Source organism: Cydia pomonella, chromosome 6, assembly GCF_033807575.1.
Source record: "Cydia pomonella isolate Wapato2018A chromosome 6, ilCydPomo1, whole genome shotgun sequence".
Lineage (NCBI taxonomy): Eukaryota > Metazoa > Arthropoda > Insecta > Lepidoptera > Tortricidae > Cydia > Cydia pomonella.
The window spans coordinates 14,206,174-14,221,895 of NC_084708.1; the positions used below are offsets into that span (position 1 = coordinate 14,206,174).

At 38.0% G+C, this 15,722-nt stretch overlaps 1 protein-coding gene across 2 annotated transcripts in view; it reads right to left on the bottom strand.

The window, feature by feature from the left end:
- Nucleotides 1-15,722, bottom strand: part of LOC133519046 (zinc finger protein 423 homolog) — a 127,215-nt gene that overhangs the window by 29,051 nt on the left and 82,442 nt on the right. Inside the window, exon 1 of one of the 2 annotated variants that reach the window (XM_061852919.1) lies at nt 991-1,514. The exons of the other annotated variant lie outside the window; for it this stretch is intronic. Within the exon in view, the coding sequence (XP_061708903.1) occupies nt 991-1,093 (103 nt within the window). The 5' untranslated portion in view covers nt 1,094-1,514. Of the gene's footprint in view, nt 1-990; nt 1,515-15,722 lie in introns of those variants that run through there. 2 annotated transcript variants of the gene reach the window in all.

Genomic DNA, 15,722 nt, shown 5'->3' on the forward strand with positions numbered 1-15,722 from the left:
GTATATCAAAAATATACTGTAAGTGCTATTTAACGAAGTCCGTATATTGAGCTTCAACAATCACATTCGATTTTCCTTTAGGCACTGAAACTTGTTACATCCATGTCAAGATTATGATTACGTAGATCATAATCGAGCATCACGTCGGACCAATTTTATAGAATGCTACATAGTTGCATAGAATATGTTCGACTACATATACCTACCTCTATTTATGTTCGTTCGCAAAAAAACTTTATGTTGGTGCTTGTAGATCACGATAATTGAGTTAAGTTATATGAAGTCGCATTTTTAGGTACAGATGTTTGTTTTATTTAATTCGTAAGTCTCTATTAAAAATATAAAATATCTATTGGTCAGTACAAAAATGACTCTACATTGATGTCGTTCTTCACAAAGTGTTTACGGACGTACCGAACGGGTGTTCCGAAATTCAAAACATGAATAAAATTAAAAAATATACATATATATACTTTGATCGAACTTTTCCGTTTACAAATTGAAAAGTTCCATACGTTTTTTACATGTTTCGAAAGCAATTCGAATTCATAGATAGTACTTTAGATTAGTAGGTACTTTTCTTTTCTAAATTTTATCATTCATCTATAGTACTATTATTTATTGTGTGTCTGTGTAATGGATATAGCCATATTATTATGATCGACAGTGAGAGACTAAAGTCAAAGAGGGAAAAAGTGATATGAATAATACGCGAAAGGGATAATATACTCATGAAACCATTAACAGAGGCAATAAACATTTGAAAGATAACGTAAAATAGAAGCTCGTAAGTCAGTAAGTAACTTGAGTAGGTAAGCACTAAAAATATGAAGGCACGCAGTAAGTATATTTATTTTACATAAAGTAATTAATTGAGCACAACTCGTTCACATAGGTATAACTCATATGCATACATAAATAAAAGTGCTAATTATTTGTTATAAGTAAGTTATAGAAACTTGTCCGTCCACATAAACAAGCCTGGCTCACCTTTTAAATCCTCGGACGAGACGTCGTGGTTCTCCTTGTTAGCCTGAATCTTCTCAATGAGGTGCTCCAGCCTACTGCTGTTGCCTTTGAATAGCATGATCATGTCGGAGACTCGAGGCGAAGCTCCCGGGCTTAAGACCGCGACTGAGCAGATTGCCGCAGGTGCATTGGTTCCAGTTTATTTCGGACTTTTTTGCGGGTGCAGTTTATCGCGAGTGCGAATTAACGTACGCGCGCGGGCCAGGTGCCGCTAATTGACGGGCGCCCGTCGCGGCTGCGCTTCCTTCACGGCAATTATTTGGGTGGCCGCTGATCGGCTTAATTACCCGCAATCATTTAGGGCATGCACCTTGGTTACAGGTGAATTGGAGGATCGTAATTACTTTGTGTATTTTGAAGTTTGAGTGAACGCCGGCGGCGGCGGCGACGAGTGCGGCGCGACTGCGGGCCGGTGGGCGAGCCGCGGCGGGCGCTGGCACCTCGCGGCACCCTGCGCCCCGCCTAGCGCTCCGACCCGCCCACACGATCCCCCCTCCACTGCACCCACGTCTAAACTGTTTCAAGACTAGCTCTACTTTAGTTAGTTTAGTTATTCAAAAAAATATGTAGAGATAGAACATTTGGTCATCAACTTAGATAGGCGATATAAGTTTTAAAGTTCTTTTCAAAGTAGGTACCTACGTAGAACTTTAAAACTGTTTAAAACTGATATCGTCAACCAATGTTTTTAAGTGGCTACTAAGTAAGTAGGTAGTAAAGATAATTTTGCTAACTAGTAGAAAGAGATATAGGTACTTAAAATAAATCCTAAACATCCTAAATTAATGAATTCACCCAGTGCTCCTCCTTTTGTCAAGCCATCATATGATATATTATGGTAGTAAGTTGTCTAGCATAAAATCACGAATCAATAGCTATAAAAAAAACTGACAAATCAAAAGCACTCAGTAAGTACCTCAATATTCACCTAAATTTTCAATTGGATATCATTCGGTTCCCCGGAGAATCAATCAATCGTGACGCATTCACATTTCGTATTCAAAAATAAAGCATACGTACAAGACGTAATGACGGGCCGCTAAATGACAGACGACGCTAAAAGCTTTTAGAAATTTTAGAATTTCGAACGTGAGCAAGAAAATCTGGCTCGGGGACTTTCTCCGTTTCCTCCCACGGCGTGGGCGCGACCAATGGGCGCCGGCCCCGCGCGCCCCGCGTCGCTCACTAACCTCACTATACAACTCTTTTGTCTACTACTACTTTTGTGGCATGATGTACCATTAACTATATAATTAACACGACGACTGTGATATTTTGATATTATTGTGTAACGATTATAAACGTCTTATACTTAACACTATTTATAGTAAGTAAATTTAATTATCTCAGCGAATCAAATCAAAAGGCTTTATTAATTGTACACGTCATCAAAAAGGCTTTATTAATTGTACTATCATTGTACATTCTAATCTAATCTATACCTTTGAGTCATTTGGGTATGAATGATGTCCACTTTAAGTAGGAAAAGGTGTTTTCCTACTCCTCTACTGTTATCTGTCATTTATGCATTCATTAACACGAATATAAGAACATACATAAAAGGTTTCAAGAAAAGTCTATATTGTCTATTCCTCATAAAAGCTCTTGTGCTTTTAATCGCTATAACGTTACTGCGATTAATGGCTACCAACCTAACAAAACCAAAACGAACAGTTTTAAACTAAGTGCATTGCTGCCAACTTACAAAATATTCATTTGGTTGCATAGTAAAAATAATGACTTCATAAGTCAGAAACACGCATGTGACACCCGTAATATAGCAACACCCATAGACTACGAAGACCGCTTAGCGTTGCTTGTTAGTCTCCGTAGGCTACGGTGGCCAAGATTGAGAAAAAACTGTCCAAAAATTTAATTTAGCAAGTAGCAAGTACCAGGGCCTCATGAGTTACGAGAAGGTGTCGCTGACCGGCCGGCCGCGGCCCGGGGCGGGCCGGGCGCGTAACAAGGTATACTCGCGCGTCTTGGCTATATACTTTTGCTTTGTTTACCTAAATTAAGATTTATTTTTGTTGACTCGTAGGAAAAATATTGTATGCAACGTTGTATAAGTAGGTCAAAAAATGCTCGTAGCGTATTCCTTTACAATGTTCGCCTACACCTTCGGCTCCGGCTCACATTGTAACTCACGCCATCGCCACTCGCCTTTTTTGACCCTTCTTATACAACTGTTGCATAAAATACTATTTATACCTAGGAGCTATCATGTAAATAATATTCTTGGTAAACATACGTATTTTTGAAGTGAAAACTTCTTTAGCGGCGCTGTGCACTTTTTGGGATGGGGGAAAATGTTAAACTCGCGTCAGGGTCACGTGACCGTCAGATTGAAAATTCGTAAGACGGACACGTGACATCACGGTGACGTGCAAATTGAATGCCACCGAAGCCTGGTTACTTTTGAAAAATCGTATCTCATTCAAGTGTGACATTTTATTTTCTTCATAATCAAAGTGCTGTCATAACGGTTAAAGAGGTTTAATCTTTTTTAATTGTCTTGTACTGTATCTTTGTGTTGTTGGGTGTCTATGATTGTAGATACTCAAATTTTTCCTTACCAAAAAGTTAAATAACAGAAAAGAAGCGTGATTGTTTTACTAATATGATGGTGAACGATTCATTAACATTTACTGATTATGTAAGCTGTAGTCCTTCTCACGTCGCATGAATTACTCTGTAAGTATATGTTATATATTAATACTAAAATTCGCATTTCAAAATATCTTCTACACTCAAATTTATTTACGTTGGTATAATATAGAATTATCTCTTTCTATAAAACTACTACTCAATTTCTCCAAAATATCAATAATGCACAACGTTAATATTCAAGTTTTCACTTCTGTCGGCACTCCCGGAGTGCAATCCCATTTTTTTTATTAATTTTAATATTTGGCGTTGACTTTCTAATGAAATACTTCATTTAAAATTAGTACATAGTGTGATACCTATCATCTTACAATTTATTGAGCGCCGAGTCACGAACTAACCGTAGTACAAAACCACACAGGGCTTACAAAATATTTACGGGTTATATTCATATTGTTAGAACAAAGTTGTATCGGTCCCAGCCGGTAGCAATGTCCGCGCGTTCGGCATTTTGACCCACTAGAGAGCGATTCCGCAGCGACGATTATTTACCTTTTAGTTCGGAATACATTACCCGGACAACGGCTATGGCGGCGCAGTGGTCACTTTCCGTATTAACTTGACAAATATTCACAAGTAATCGCACCCCTGACAATAGCATATATAACGCAAGTTTAAGCGGATACTAAATAAATTGAGGTTTAGCCACTGAGTTATTTCATAATAATAGTAACCAAGTAATAATAGTTTAATGGGTTTAGCTACAATGCAAAATTACCTGCCCCGGATATTTATTAAAACTGTTTGGAGGTGCAATTGGTTAATTTATGAATAGGATCCGCTTAATTGGTTGAAATCACCTGATGACCTGCTGTTTCTCAGGACTACTATGTATTTGTTGCTTTTTAAAAACTACGAGTATTTGCATGCTAAATTACCTGTTTTAAAATATTATGTACATATTTTAAAAAAATCAAGCTAAAGAGCAGATCTGTAAACATATTGAATTTTAATCACGCATTCAACTAATAAGTTTTGTTTGTACCATAGCGGCAGAGCAAGGTCCTAATGGGCGTACTGATTCTGGCAAATTAATGAACATTAAACATGCAAGAGTTCGCGAAGCCGGGCGGGATTGACACCGAGTTGTCGGTTGTCGGGCGCAGGGCTGAGTACAAAAGGGTTAAACATTAATAAGCACCCCCTCCTCTACCCTGACATGGACGATTAGTCTGTCACTGAGCCAAGTCTCGGAGTACTGAATAAAGTATTATGAAAAAGTGCTTCTTATCGCGCGAACCCGCCGACCGCAGACGGTCTGATGAGGGTCTAAAAATATTTCCACTCGTTTCCCACTTTAAGCTTGGTCTGAAGGGACCACTTTGTGATTTAGAGACAAATGTTAACAAAAAGATCCTATTTGAATAAATTTTGTATTCGTATAGACCAATATTTAACTATTTGTCTGTATGTTTGTAGGTTATCTGGAAGAGTTCGCTCTTTAGCAATAAGACCGCCTGTTGTCTGCCTCTATCTTTAATCAATTGATTTTCCTTAAGTTATATCCTTTCTTGAGGTGTGTCAATACTGCCACTAATGAGTACATTTTATAAATCTGTTAATTTGACTTATCCATTAAAGCAAAGAGAAAATATATACAAGTAAGCATAGAGCACTCACTCCATACATGAAAACTGTTATTATCTTCGTAGTCGACATCTAGCGCCAAGTAGCGGATTTATCAGTACTGCTACTTGACAATAGATGTCGTGACGAACGAAAAGTTTAATGCTCAACAATTTTCAGCTAATATCATAACCGGATTAAGCGAAACTCTATTGTCAACTCCTTCTGCTTGGAATATTAGTTGTAAATTGTTGAGCAATACACTTTTCGTCAGTCGCGACACTCTTATTGACAGCTATAGACAAGTAGCGATACTTATATATCCGCTTCTTGACTTGACGCTAGATGTCGACTAAGTACGAAAGTAATAAGCGTTTTGGTAAGATAACTGATGTATGGAGTGAGCACTCCATGCTTACTTATTTCTCTATGATTAAAGTTTGTTTTTGAACAACAATAGTTCCTTATCTATCAACGTCGTGATGAGGTAGTTCTAATGAGTACCCACAAAAGAAGACTACAACTAATAAGTATACTTAAAAGTATCTTCTTTGTACCACCACGGTCGTGGTTAAATATCAGTTATAAACGTTACAATATATTCCCAGTTATAATTACGAGCAAGCCTGAGCTTCGGTCATGCATATTTGATGGGACCGACTGACACCCGCTAGGCGCGTGCTCCAGTAAGAAGCAAGAACGTAGCGGTCGAGGTGTCGTGAATCCATCGGCATGTTAATATTTAATTCTCAAAACGAAACCTGGAAACTTTTAATGTTTGGGTAGTTTTGTCACTAACTTTAGATAAAGGATTGAGTCGAGGTGGATAAATTATAAAGTACCTACGATCCGATTGTGGAATTAACTTACTGTCGATGATTTCAAACAAGTAAACTAACGATAAAAATAAAAAGCGGCCAAGTGCGAGTCGGACTCGCCCATGAAGGGTTCCGTACCATTTATGACGTATTAAAAAAAAACGACTTACTAGATCTCATTCAAAGCAATTTTCGGTGGAATTTGGCATGGTAATGTATATCATATATTTTTTTAGTTTTATCATTCTGTTATTTTAGAAGTTACAGGGGGGGGGGGGGGCACACATTTTACCACTTTGGAAGTGTCTCTCGCGCAAACTATTCAGTTTAGAAAAAAATGATATTAGAAACCTCAATATTATTTTTGAAGACCTATCCCCTATATATTTGGAATCAAACCCACACGTATGGGTTTGATTCCAAAAAAAAAAATGAGTTTCAGTTCTAAGTATGGGGAACCCCCAAAATTTATTGTTTTTTTTTTTTTGTGAAAATCTTAATGCGGTTCATAGAATATATCCACTTACCAAGTTTGAACTAAAGATAAAAGAAAAAAACAGTATAGTTCTTATAGTTTCGGAAAAAAGTGGCTGTGACATAAACGGACAGACAGACGGACATGACGAATCCATAAGGGTTCCGTTTTTTGCCATTTGGCTACGGAACCTTAAAAACCCCGACTGCTACATAATATTTTTGAAAAGGTCTTTTCACTAGTTTCGTCCCCGTTTTTTATATGCGGGCGTCTTTTTTCAAATTTATATAGCCTATGTCACTACCACACTTTTGACGAATTCGCTTCGGTAACGTGCATACCTCTGGAGTTGCAAGCGTCTAGGTAAGCGTCTCCGCATCCCTTCAGGCATGCTCTGAGAACAGGCCGAATCATAATCATGGTATAAATAAAAGTAAAAAACAAACTATTATAGACTTACACACATACATACATTACATTATTACATTTGCATGTTGAATCAGACCAAGCTAACTTTTCACTAATTTTGACGTGACAAAGTTCCGAATTACATACCATAAAATGTTAGCTAGGTCCATCTGCGTAATTGTTATAGGAATTATAATTAAACTAGAAGTCCTACTATATTTCTTACAGTAATAAAACATCCCACCAAAAACATTTGCATGTAAAAAGTTGCCCAGACGTTGCCATAAGGCTAGCACTGTCAAAAAGTTATCAGATCTCATGTAGAGCCAATCTTCTAACTCTACAAGCCCTAACTTCATAAACTCTACCCCTTAGTCAAAATATGTGACTTGGCCATTTTGTTACTAACTACAAGAACTATTGTATAGAGTCTGTGCGGAAAGAGAAGAGTCGTGGAATGTATGGGGCCCAACACATTCCACGACTCTTCTCTTTCCAAACAGGCCGCGTAGCCAACGTTACAATCGTTAACGCTCCGTAGCGTAGCGTAGTCATCTCTCTCTATCACTCTTCCATATTAGTTCGACTGTGACAGTTGCGTTTCGTTCGCCACGGAGCGTGAACGATAGGCACGTTTGCTACGCGGGCAGACTCTAACAGAAAAGTAATGAACAGTGAATACATTTTTGATGGTAGCGAAACGGCCAAGTAACATATTTTAACTAAGGTGTACAGAATACAATCTACAAAGTAACCTAAAGTACTACCTAATATTTACTCGTATATGATATCGGTATTTTTAAATTAACTCCAGTTTCCCACTGTACTGAACATTAGCCTAAAATATAAATAAAGAAACATCTATAAATGGCAATCCACAGACAATAAGAACACGTTCTCGCATTAAGAGGGGCAGGGAGGCGTTGAAATGGGCGAACAATTTAGATTTTCGGCAAAATGCAAAGTACGAGGTCAACCGTTTTAACTGTTTGAACCGCGAAATTCGATTATTTGTGGCCAATGGTGGACTACTAATGATTATATTTACCCACTATTTTTGTAAAAGTAAATTAAATGATGACATCAGGAATAAGAGGTGTGTAATATAGAAAACGTTACTGTAAGTAGTTTACTTTTAACTCTGTGTAAATAGATTTTCATAGGCCAGAATTAAATTTCCACAAAACACTTTAAAGCAGTCTCCTATCTCTTTGTGCTCAAGTACAGTCAGCATATGACATATAACTGTACAGTTAGCATCAAATACATCGAAGTTGCCAAATATATCGAAATTCATCCTTATTTATTTATATGGTAACAAAGTTGGGTTGCGATTTGCGATATTATATTCCGCCATTTTGGTCACCACTATCTACTTGACGCTGCTGTTAAAAAAAAGCCAGACACATTTTTGTACAGCTCAATCTAACAGTAAATCACGATTCGATGTAAAACCTTAAGTGAACCCCATCAATGTACACCATGACGAACCGGTGTTGTCAACAAACACCCCGGAACTTTTTGCCTACCTGAGCCCCGAGGGACCGCGGCACACGTCAGTTCGCGTCTCAATAAATCAATGGGCTGGCTGAGCCGTCATTCCGGTGTATTAGGACGTCCTTCACTCCCTTTTTGTCATTTTTTGCGTAACTCCTTTACGCTACTCTATTAGGAACGTGTTTGAGGGAGTTTTATTGTCGGTTGGGGTAAATTATGATCTAAAAGTAACGTAAATATAATTATTGGTACCCCATTAGTTCATTAATAAACTACAAACAAAGTGCTTCATGGTATTGTTTCGAGGTTTGCATGATTACCTATTCAGAATCTAGATTATCGGGCCGAATGTTTATTGTAAGTTGTGCAAATAGTCAAATACTTACAACTGATATCTTACTAGTCGTATAGTCGAAGGTTTTTTTGCAAAAAGAAAGAAAGATAAGATACATAGACGCAATAAAGTTGGTTGGGCACTGTAGACAGGTGTTATTTTGATTTGTAGAGTAACATGACAACCTTGGCCAATGATTTTTAAACTATACGAATAAAGTTTTTGGAAGCGAGCTTAAGAATTTAATTATGCGGTTGGCAACCTTAATATAAATACAATTTTTCAGCGGTTTTAACTTGAAGAGGTAACGAATAGATTGACAGAGTTACTTTCATTTATAATATCAGTAAGGCTATAGATAGGGTTGCCATAATTATTCGGAACTGATAAGGAACAATGGGGTACAAACTGATTACATAGATAGATGATTGTGACCATTTATGTATTTATTCTACAGCGGTATCGATATACGGAACAAAAGCGGGACAGGTACAAATACGGTAACAGTCTCGATATACGGGACGTATAGCAACCCTAACTAAACAGTATATATATGTAGATACACAACAAGACTTTAAAACTTTAAACAACTTTACGTCCACTTCTGTTACGGTAGGGAAACGAAGAAAACTTGGAATGGATGTGGTCTAGTCCTGTGAAGGGGTGTAAATCTCATTTTCAACTCGAAAAGGGTGCGTAGACGTCGATCGATCAAAAATGGGTAGTTAATTGTCCGTCGAACAATTTCACAGATCTTGATAAGCGTAAAATGAAGGCCACACAAGACAAATAGAGCGGGGGTGTGAGGTTTTTGTGCGAGATCGCATCGAGATAGTGAGGCAGGGTGGTCCGCCGGGAGAGAAGTCTCACCCAGGGTCCTAGCACTTTTTCTGTATTGAATATCTCTATAGATATGAATATTGTGAATAACAATTCATGTTTTCAAAAATAATTGGAGAGCAACACTAAATAGTTAATAGCACTGTTTTATGTGATCAATGATATTTCTTGTGATTGTGCCCACATAGAAGTTCTTGAAATACAATAATATTAATAATAATAACTTACCCTGCAGCATTTTTAGGGTTTCTTAGTCAATTAGGAGAACTTATAGTTTCTCCATGTCATGTGTCTTATGTTCCTCCGCGTCTTCGCTCCGTAATCGTTTGTGCTAGAAAGCTGCAATTTGGTATGGATACGTAAATAAATCAAGGCGATAAAATGGTAAAATAAAAAGTACAATTTTTTTAAGGGTACCTTCTCTACGAAGTTTGTCTTTTACAACAAGCAAGGGTCTTTTTTGATAAAGTATTTTGCGAGTAATCGCTTCGCCCTCTACAACTTTTGCACTATGGCTAAGTAAAAAAATAAAAACAAAATCATGAAAAAACGCTTTATAAATACTTTCGATAAGAACTTTCTAGCGAAACTGATCCGTTAAGACGTTTTGGAGTTATCGTAAAAAGTGTATCCTTTCTTAGTAAAAATCCGTAAGTACAAAGTGCTGCGACGTTACTTCCTTTTGCTCGCAATATACTTACAGTAAGCTGCAGAGTTAAGAGGCAACAAAAGTGGCCATTTCTCCATACAAACGTGCTCTACTGTTTCCTCCGTGGTAATTGAAGTTAAAGCAATGATTTTTTCAACACAGACTATTATTATTATTAATATCTATGTCAGACTGTTTTGTTTTTTTTTTTGATATTTTTGTTTCTTAAGGTGTGGCTAGTGCACTTCAAATATTCGCAAAAACGGCCTTAATTACTAGGACGCAAAGAGAAGCATGGTATTAAAATTTGACATCAATTAGCCTAAAAAGCAAAACAGTCCGACACAGATAATTTCATTACCATTTAGATCTCAAAATTGGATTGGAGGAGGAAACAGTCGAGTACGAAACACCGTTTTTTGAGATTATTACGCAGGATTTTTCGCCTACATGTTTTAGGAGCCGCTTCCGTTAGTGACGGATATATTGACCTAAAATATTTTAATCTCAGCTCCCGTATCCTCTTGAGTGACCCCCCTGCATAGCATGGCCCGACATGCTCTTGGCCGGCCGGCTTGGCCTATTTTGTCATCCTCATTTTCATCACTGGACTGTACAGAGACAATGACATTGTCATTGTCTTCCGAGGAAACATAACAAATCCTGTTAGAGCAGGGGTTCCCAAAGTGTGCGCCGCGGCGCCCTGGTGCGCCGTAGAAAGTAAAGAGGGGCGCCGTGAGTTCTATCATTATCCGAAACCACAAATATTCGCGGGTATCTATTTGAGCGCTCGCATCGGTAAATAATATAGCGTCGTGTCACTCTTTTTCGACCGTGATTTAAAATTTACAAGGGCGCCGTTGCAAAATACTAAACTTGTAACTGCGCCGCATGTTGAAAAAGATTGGGAACCCCTGTGTTAGAGCATTGCAATCATCTTAATACTAATGGTTACTATAAACAAATAACTAAACTATAAAATTGCCAAATAAATTATAATAATGTGCAAACTCGTAATTATATATCACTCATATTGCATTACTTATTCATAATTGCATATTCAATTCATCATCATAAAAGCCCAACAATTATAAATAATAAAATTAAATGAAAATAATTAATACTAAATATTTAATTTATGTGGGAATAACAACATAATACATATAAAACTTAAAATCTAAATCTAAAAATAAATAAAACAAATCTTAAAATAAATAATTAAAAACTATCCCCCTGCGGCATGGTGCCGTAGATGCTGGCAGCATTTCCTCGTTGTATCGCAATACTTATTCTCTGTGCGAGGAAGCTGCCAGCTCTACGATCACCGGTAGCGTCTTCTATTTTTTTGGCTAATTCCTTAAATAATGTAGATGCATTCGGACCCCACGGGCCAAGGGTCTCGACGCCAAAAGGTACGAAATCGTATTCGGGGCCGAGACCCCTATATTTGATCTTTTTAGGGTTCCGTAGCCAAAATGGCAAAAGGGTTCCGTAGCCAAATGGCAAAAAACGGAACCCTTATAGATTCGTCATGTCCGTCTGTCTGTCCGATTCTGTCACAGCCACTTTTTTCCGAAACTATAAGAACTGTACTGTTCAAACTTAGTAAGTGGATGTATTCTATGAACCGCATTAAGATTTTCACACAAAAATAGAAAAAAAACAATAAATTTTGGGGTTCCCCATACTTAGAACTGAAACTCAAAAAATATTTTTTCATCAAATCCATACGTGTGGGGTATCTATGGATAGGTCTTCAAAAATGATATTGAGGTTTCTAATATCATTTTTTTCTAAAATGAATAGTTTGCGCGAGAGACACTTCCAAAGTGGTAAAATGTGTCCCCCCCCCCCCCCCCCCGTAACTTCTAAAATAACAGAATGAAAAATCTAAAAAAAATATATGATATACATTGCCATGTAAACTTCCACCGAAAATTGGTTTGAACGAGATCTAGTAAGTAGTTTTTTTTTAATACGTCATGAAATTAAAAAAAAAAAATTTTTTTCAACATACCCATACATGTGGGGTATCTATGGATAGGTCTTCAAAAATGATATTAAGGTTTCTAATATCATTTTTTTCTAAACTGAATAGTTTGCGCGAGAGAACCTCCCAAAGTGAAAAAAAGTGTGTCCCCCCCCCCCCTGTAACTTCTAAAGTAACAGAATGAAAAATCTAAAAAAAATATATGATATACATTACGATGCAAACTTCTAACGAAAATTGGTTTGAACGAGATCTAGTGAGTAGTTTTTTTAATACGTCATAAAATTAAAAAAACTATCTATGTATAGGTCTTCAAAAATGATATTTAGGTTCCTAATATAATTTTTTTCTAAAGTGAATAGTTTGCGCGAGAGACACTACCAAAGTGGTAAAATGTGTGTCCAAAGTGGTAAAATGTTGAACGAGATCTAGTAGTTTAAGTAGTTTTTTTTAATACGTCATAAAGGAACCCTTCTTGGGCGAGTCCGACTCGCACTTGGCCGCTTTTTTAATTTTTCGGCCGCCTCTGCCGACGCGCCGGGTTTTGCAGTTGTGCCGTGGAGATGAGACGGGGCTAGAGTGTCTACACATGTGGCGTCCCACACCAGCACCCGTCCCATCTTCCACAGAATTAGTGACATTCCGTCCGGTCTCTTAACAACGTCTCTTACAATACCAGCTGGCTCAAGAAGAGCTGGCACGTTCACGCTGGCAAGAGACCGGCGGAGCAGGGATCGGAACCGGTTTTTTGGAAAAACTTTGAAATAAACATATATTTCGGTTTATTTTATACTCTAAATATAGGACTCGGTTGTGTTTTTAGATAACGACTTCGTATTATTAGATTGCCCAATTAGAAAGGAAATAATTAACAAAGAACGAAAAAATACCGTTTTCGTTCCCATACAAAAAATACCGGTTTCCGATCCCTGCGGCGGAGAATATCCTTAAGCGCGGCGTGTCTAGAGAAGCGGCCGGCGCTCCTTTGGCAGGAGAGCCCGTGGTGTCCGAGGGCGTCGACATCAGTGCCGCAGGGGCACCTATGTGGAGCACAGACCCGGACGCCGAGTCGCAGGCAGGTTGCAACGCGCAGAGTGTGCGGTTCCAAAAATGTGCCTGTGTGTACCGAAGGAAACGCGTGCAGCCAGGCGCCGGATTCCTTCGTACCCGCTGCTAAGAGTCTGGCGCGTGAGGAACCTATGCTGCGACTTAAGAGAGAGTCATAGATAATTTTACAATGGATGTCATCCCAGGTCCTTTGGGAATTTAGATTTTCGGGAAAATCCTTACCCGGGCAGGCAATGGACCAGGCGTTTTTAGACTCCGTTAAGCCAGCAATTTCATAGTTTGGAGGGCAGGCCCTTAGGATTATGCCTACGAGAATTGCTAATAATTAATTATTTAGACTAGTATTTACTAACTCTAATGCATTCTCTGATAAAAATTTCTCCATTGTATAATAATTATGCCTTTCGTATTAAAATCGATTTGAGTTTGTTAATAAATTAATGTGTTTTTTGTTCACTTGTTACGCTTTTTGGTAATTGGCTGTAAATTATCATTATCACAGATCTATAACGAAGGCTCATTTGTAGATTTGGTTTTGCTGGCAGCAATAGTTTATCTTATTAATATTATTGTGGGGCCTACTTACTGTGGGGTTTAGCCAATTTCTGTAAGTTTATTTTTATTTTTATTAGTATAGGTTATAATGTAACAACCCTTACAAACCTGCTTTCCGAAATGAACTACCTCATAGATAAGCAGTACATATTTGTTTGAAAAATATTCATACTTAGTGTAATATTACACTGAAAGAAATGTTTGCATAACTGTAACAAACATTTTGGTTACTGTTTACACAAAAATTGGGACTTGCGAACTATGTGTTATATGTTACAAAACCGTGTTTGGCTATCAGTGTTCAGGTATTTATTATATACTACAAAATAAGTTTTGTAAATTTATGCAAAGTATATTTTCTTATAACCGTAGTTTAGTTATTTAGTAAAGTTACAAAACCAGTTCGGCTATTTTTTTTTTCAGTGTAAGTGAATGTAAGACTTATGCCACGAAAGCTTTATGTTCATAAACATTAAATCGTGACGAAAGTTAACACATTCAACCGCAAGTATGCTAGATTCCAACACGACAATCTACGTAATAAACACCCTTCACGAAACTTGCCCGCGTTGATAATGATCGAGTTATCGGTTAACTGGTGGCGGAGAGTCATGTTAACTTTGTCACCCTCGTAGCCTGTTTAATAAATAAATTTGAAAATTAACCATGTCGTGTACAGGATAGAGTTTATATATGAAAACAGTGTGCAGTTTAAAACAGTGTTAGAAAAGTAAGCTATTAAGTATTTTGTGACGGTTTAGTGTGTGAGAGTCGCGCGCGACGTGCGACGGTCACGTCGCGCGGTGATCGTATCCCAGACGCGGCGCGCGCTCTCGTGCGGCGCGGCGTACGCGCACATCTCACACGAAATAGGTCAATTACGACGTGGGAGTGGAGCGATACGTGACCGTAGCGCCTGATCTAGATGATATGACGGTGCTATGTTTCACGCCTTTGTATACCTGTGAGTTGGTGACAGTTTGAGTTTAGAGATACATGGTCCTGGGTTCGATTCCTGGTAAGGGCATTTATTTATGTGATGGGCATCGATATGTGTTCCTGAGTCATAGGTGTATTCTATGTATTTCGACGCCTAGTATACTTATTACAGCTTTGCTTTGCTTAGTTTGGGGCTAGGTCGATCTATGTAAGATTGCCCCCAAATATATTTTTATTAATTTATAAGTAATCATAGTCATATTCCTCCTATGTTCTTTCCTGCCCGCGTAGCCAACATACCAATTGTTAACGAACGAGCGAACGAAACGCGACTGACACTGTCGTAGTAATATGGAAGAGTGATAGAGAGAGATGACTACGCTACGCTACGGAGCGTTAACGATTGGCATGTTGGCTGCACTGGCTGTTAAGGATTCACAAATCGTATACGTATACAGCACCTATTGTAGATAGACAAGAACTAAACATACATACCAGCGTCTATAGGCTACCGTATCCACTTACAATTCTATTGCTATTCAAGAAGACAATTAAAAGTATGCACTCAAGAACATATTAGTATTACAATAAATCAGTCTTCGACGTATAAAACAGGGGCGTGAACCCTAAATCGCATTCTCCCTCCCGGAAAAGCAACATACAAGTGCCTACACATTAGCACATCACGCGTAACAACACCACTCCTGAGCCGTGACACGCTCCATTAGTTTCCGCGTTTCTTCAAACAAAACAAAACGAATATTTAAATCGTAGATGAGCATGAACAAATAGGTAACGACGTAGATTACGCTTAAAATTGCCAATTGCGGTTGCGTAATTACTTTAGTCGCCGCAGAAACGAAACTTCGACTAATCTTTTTATA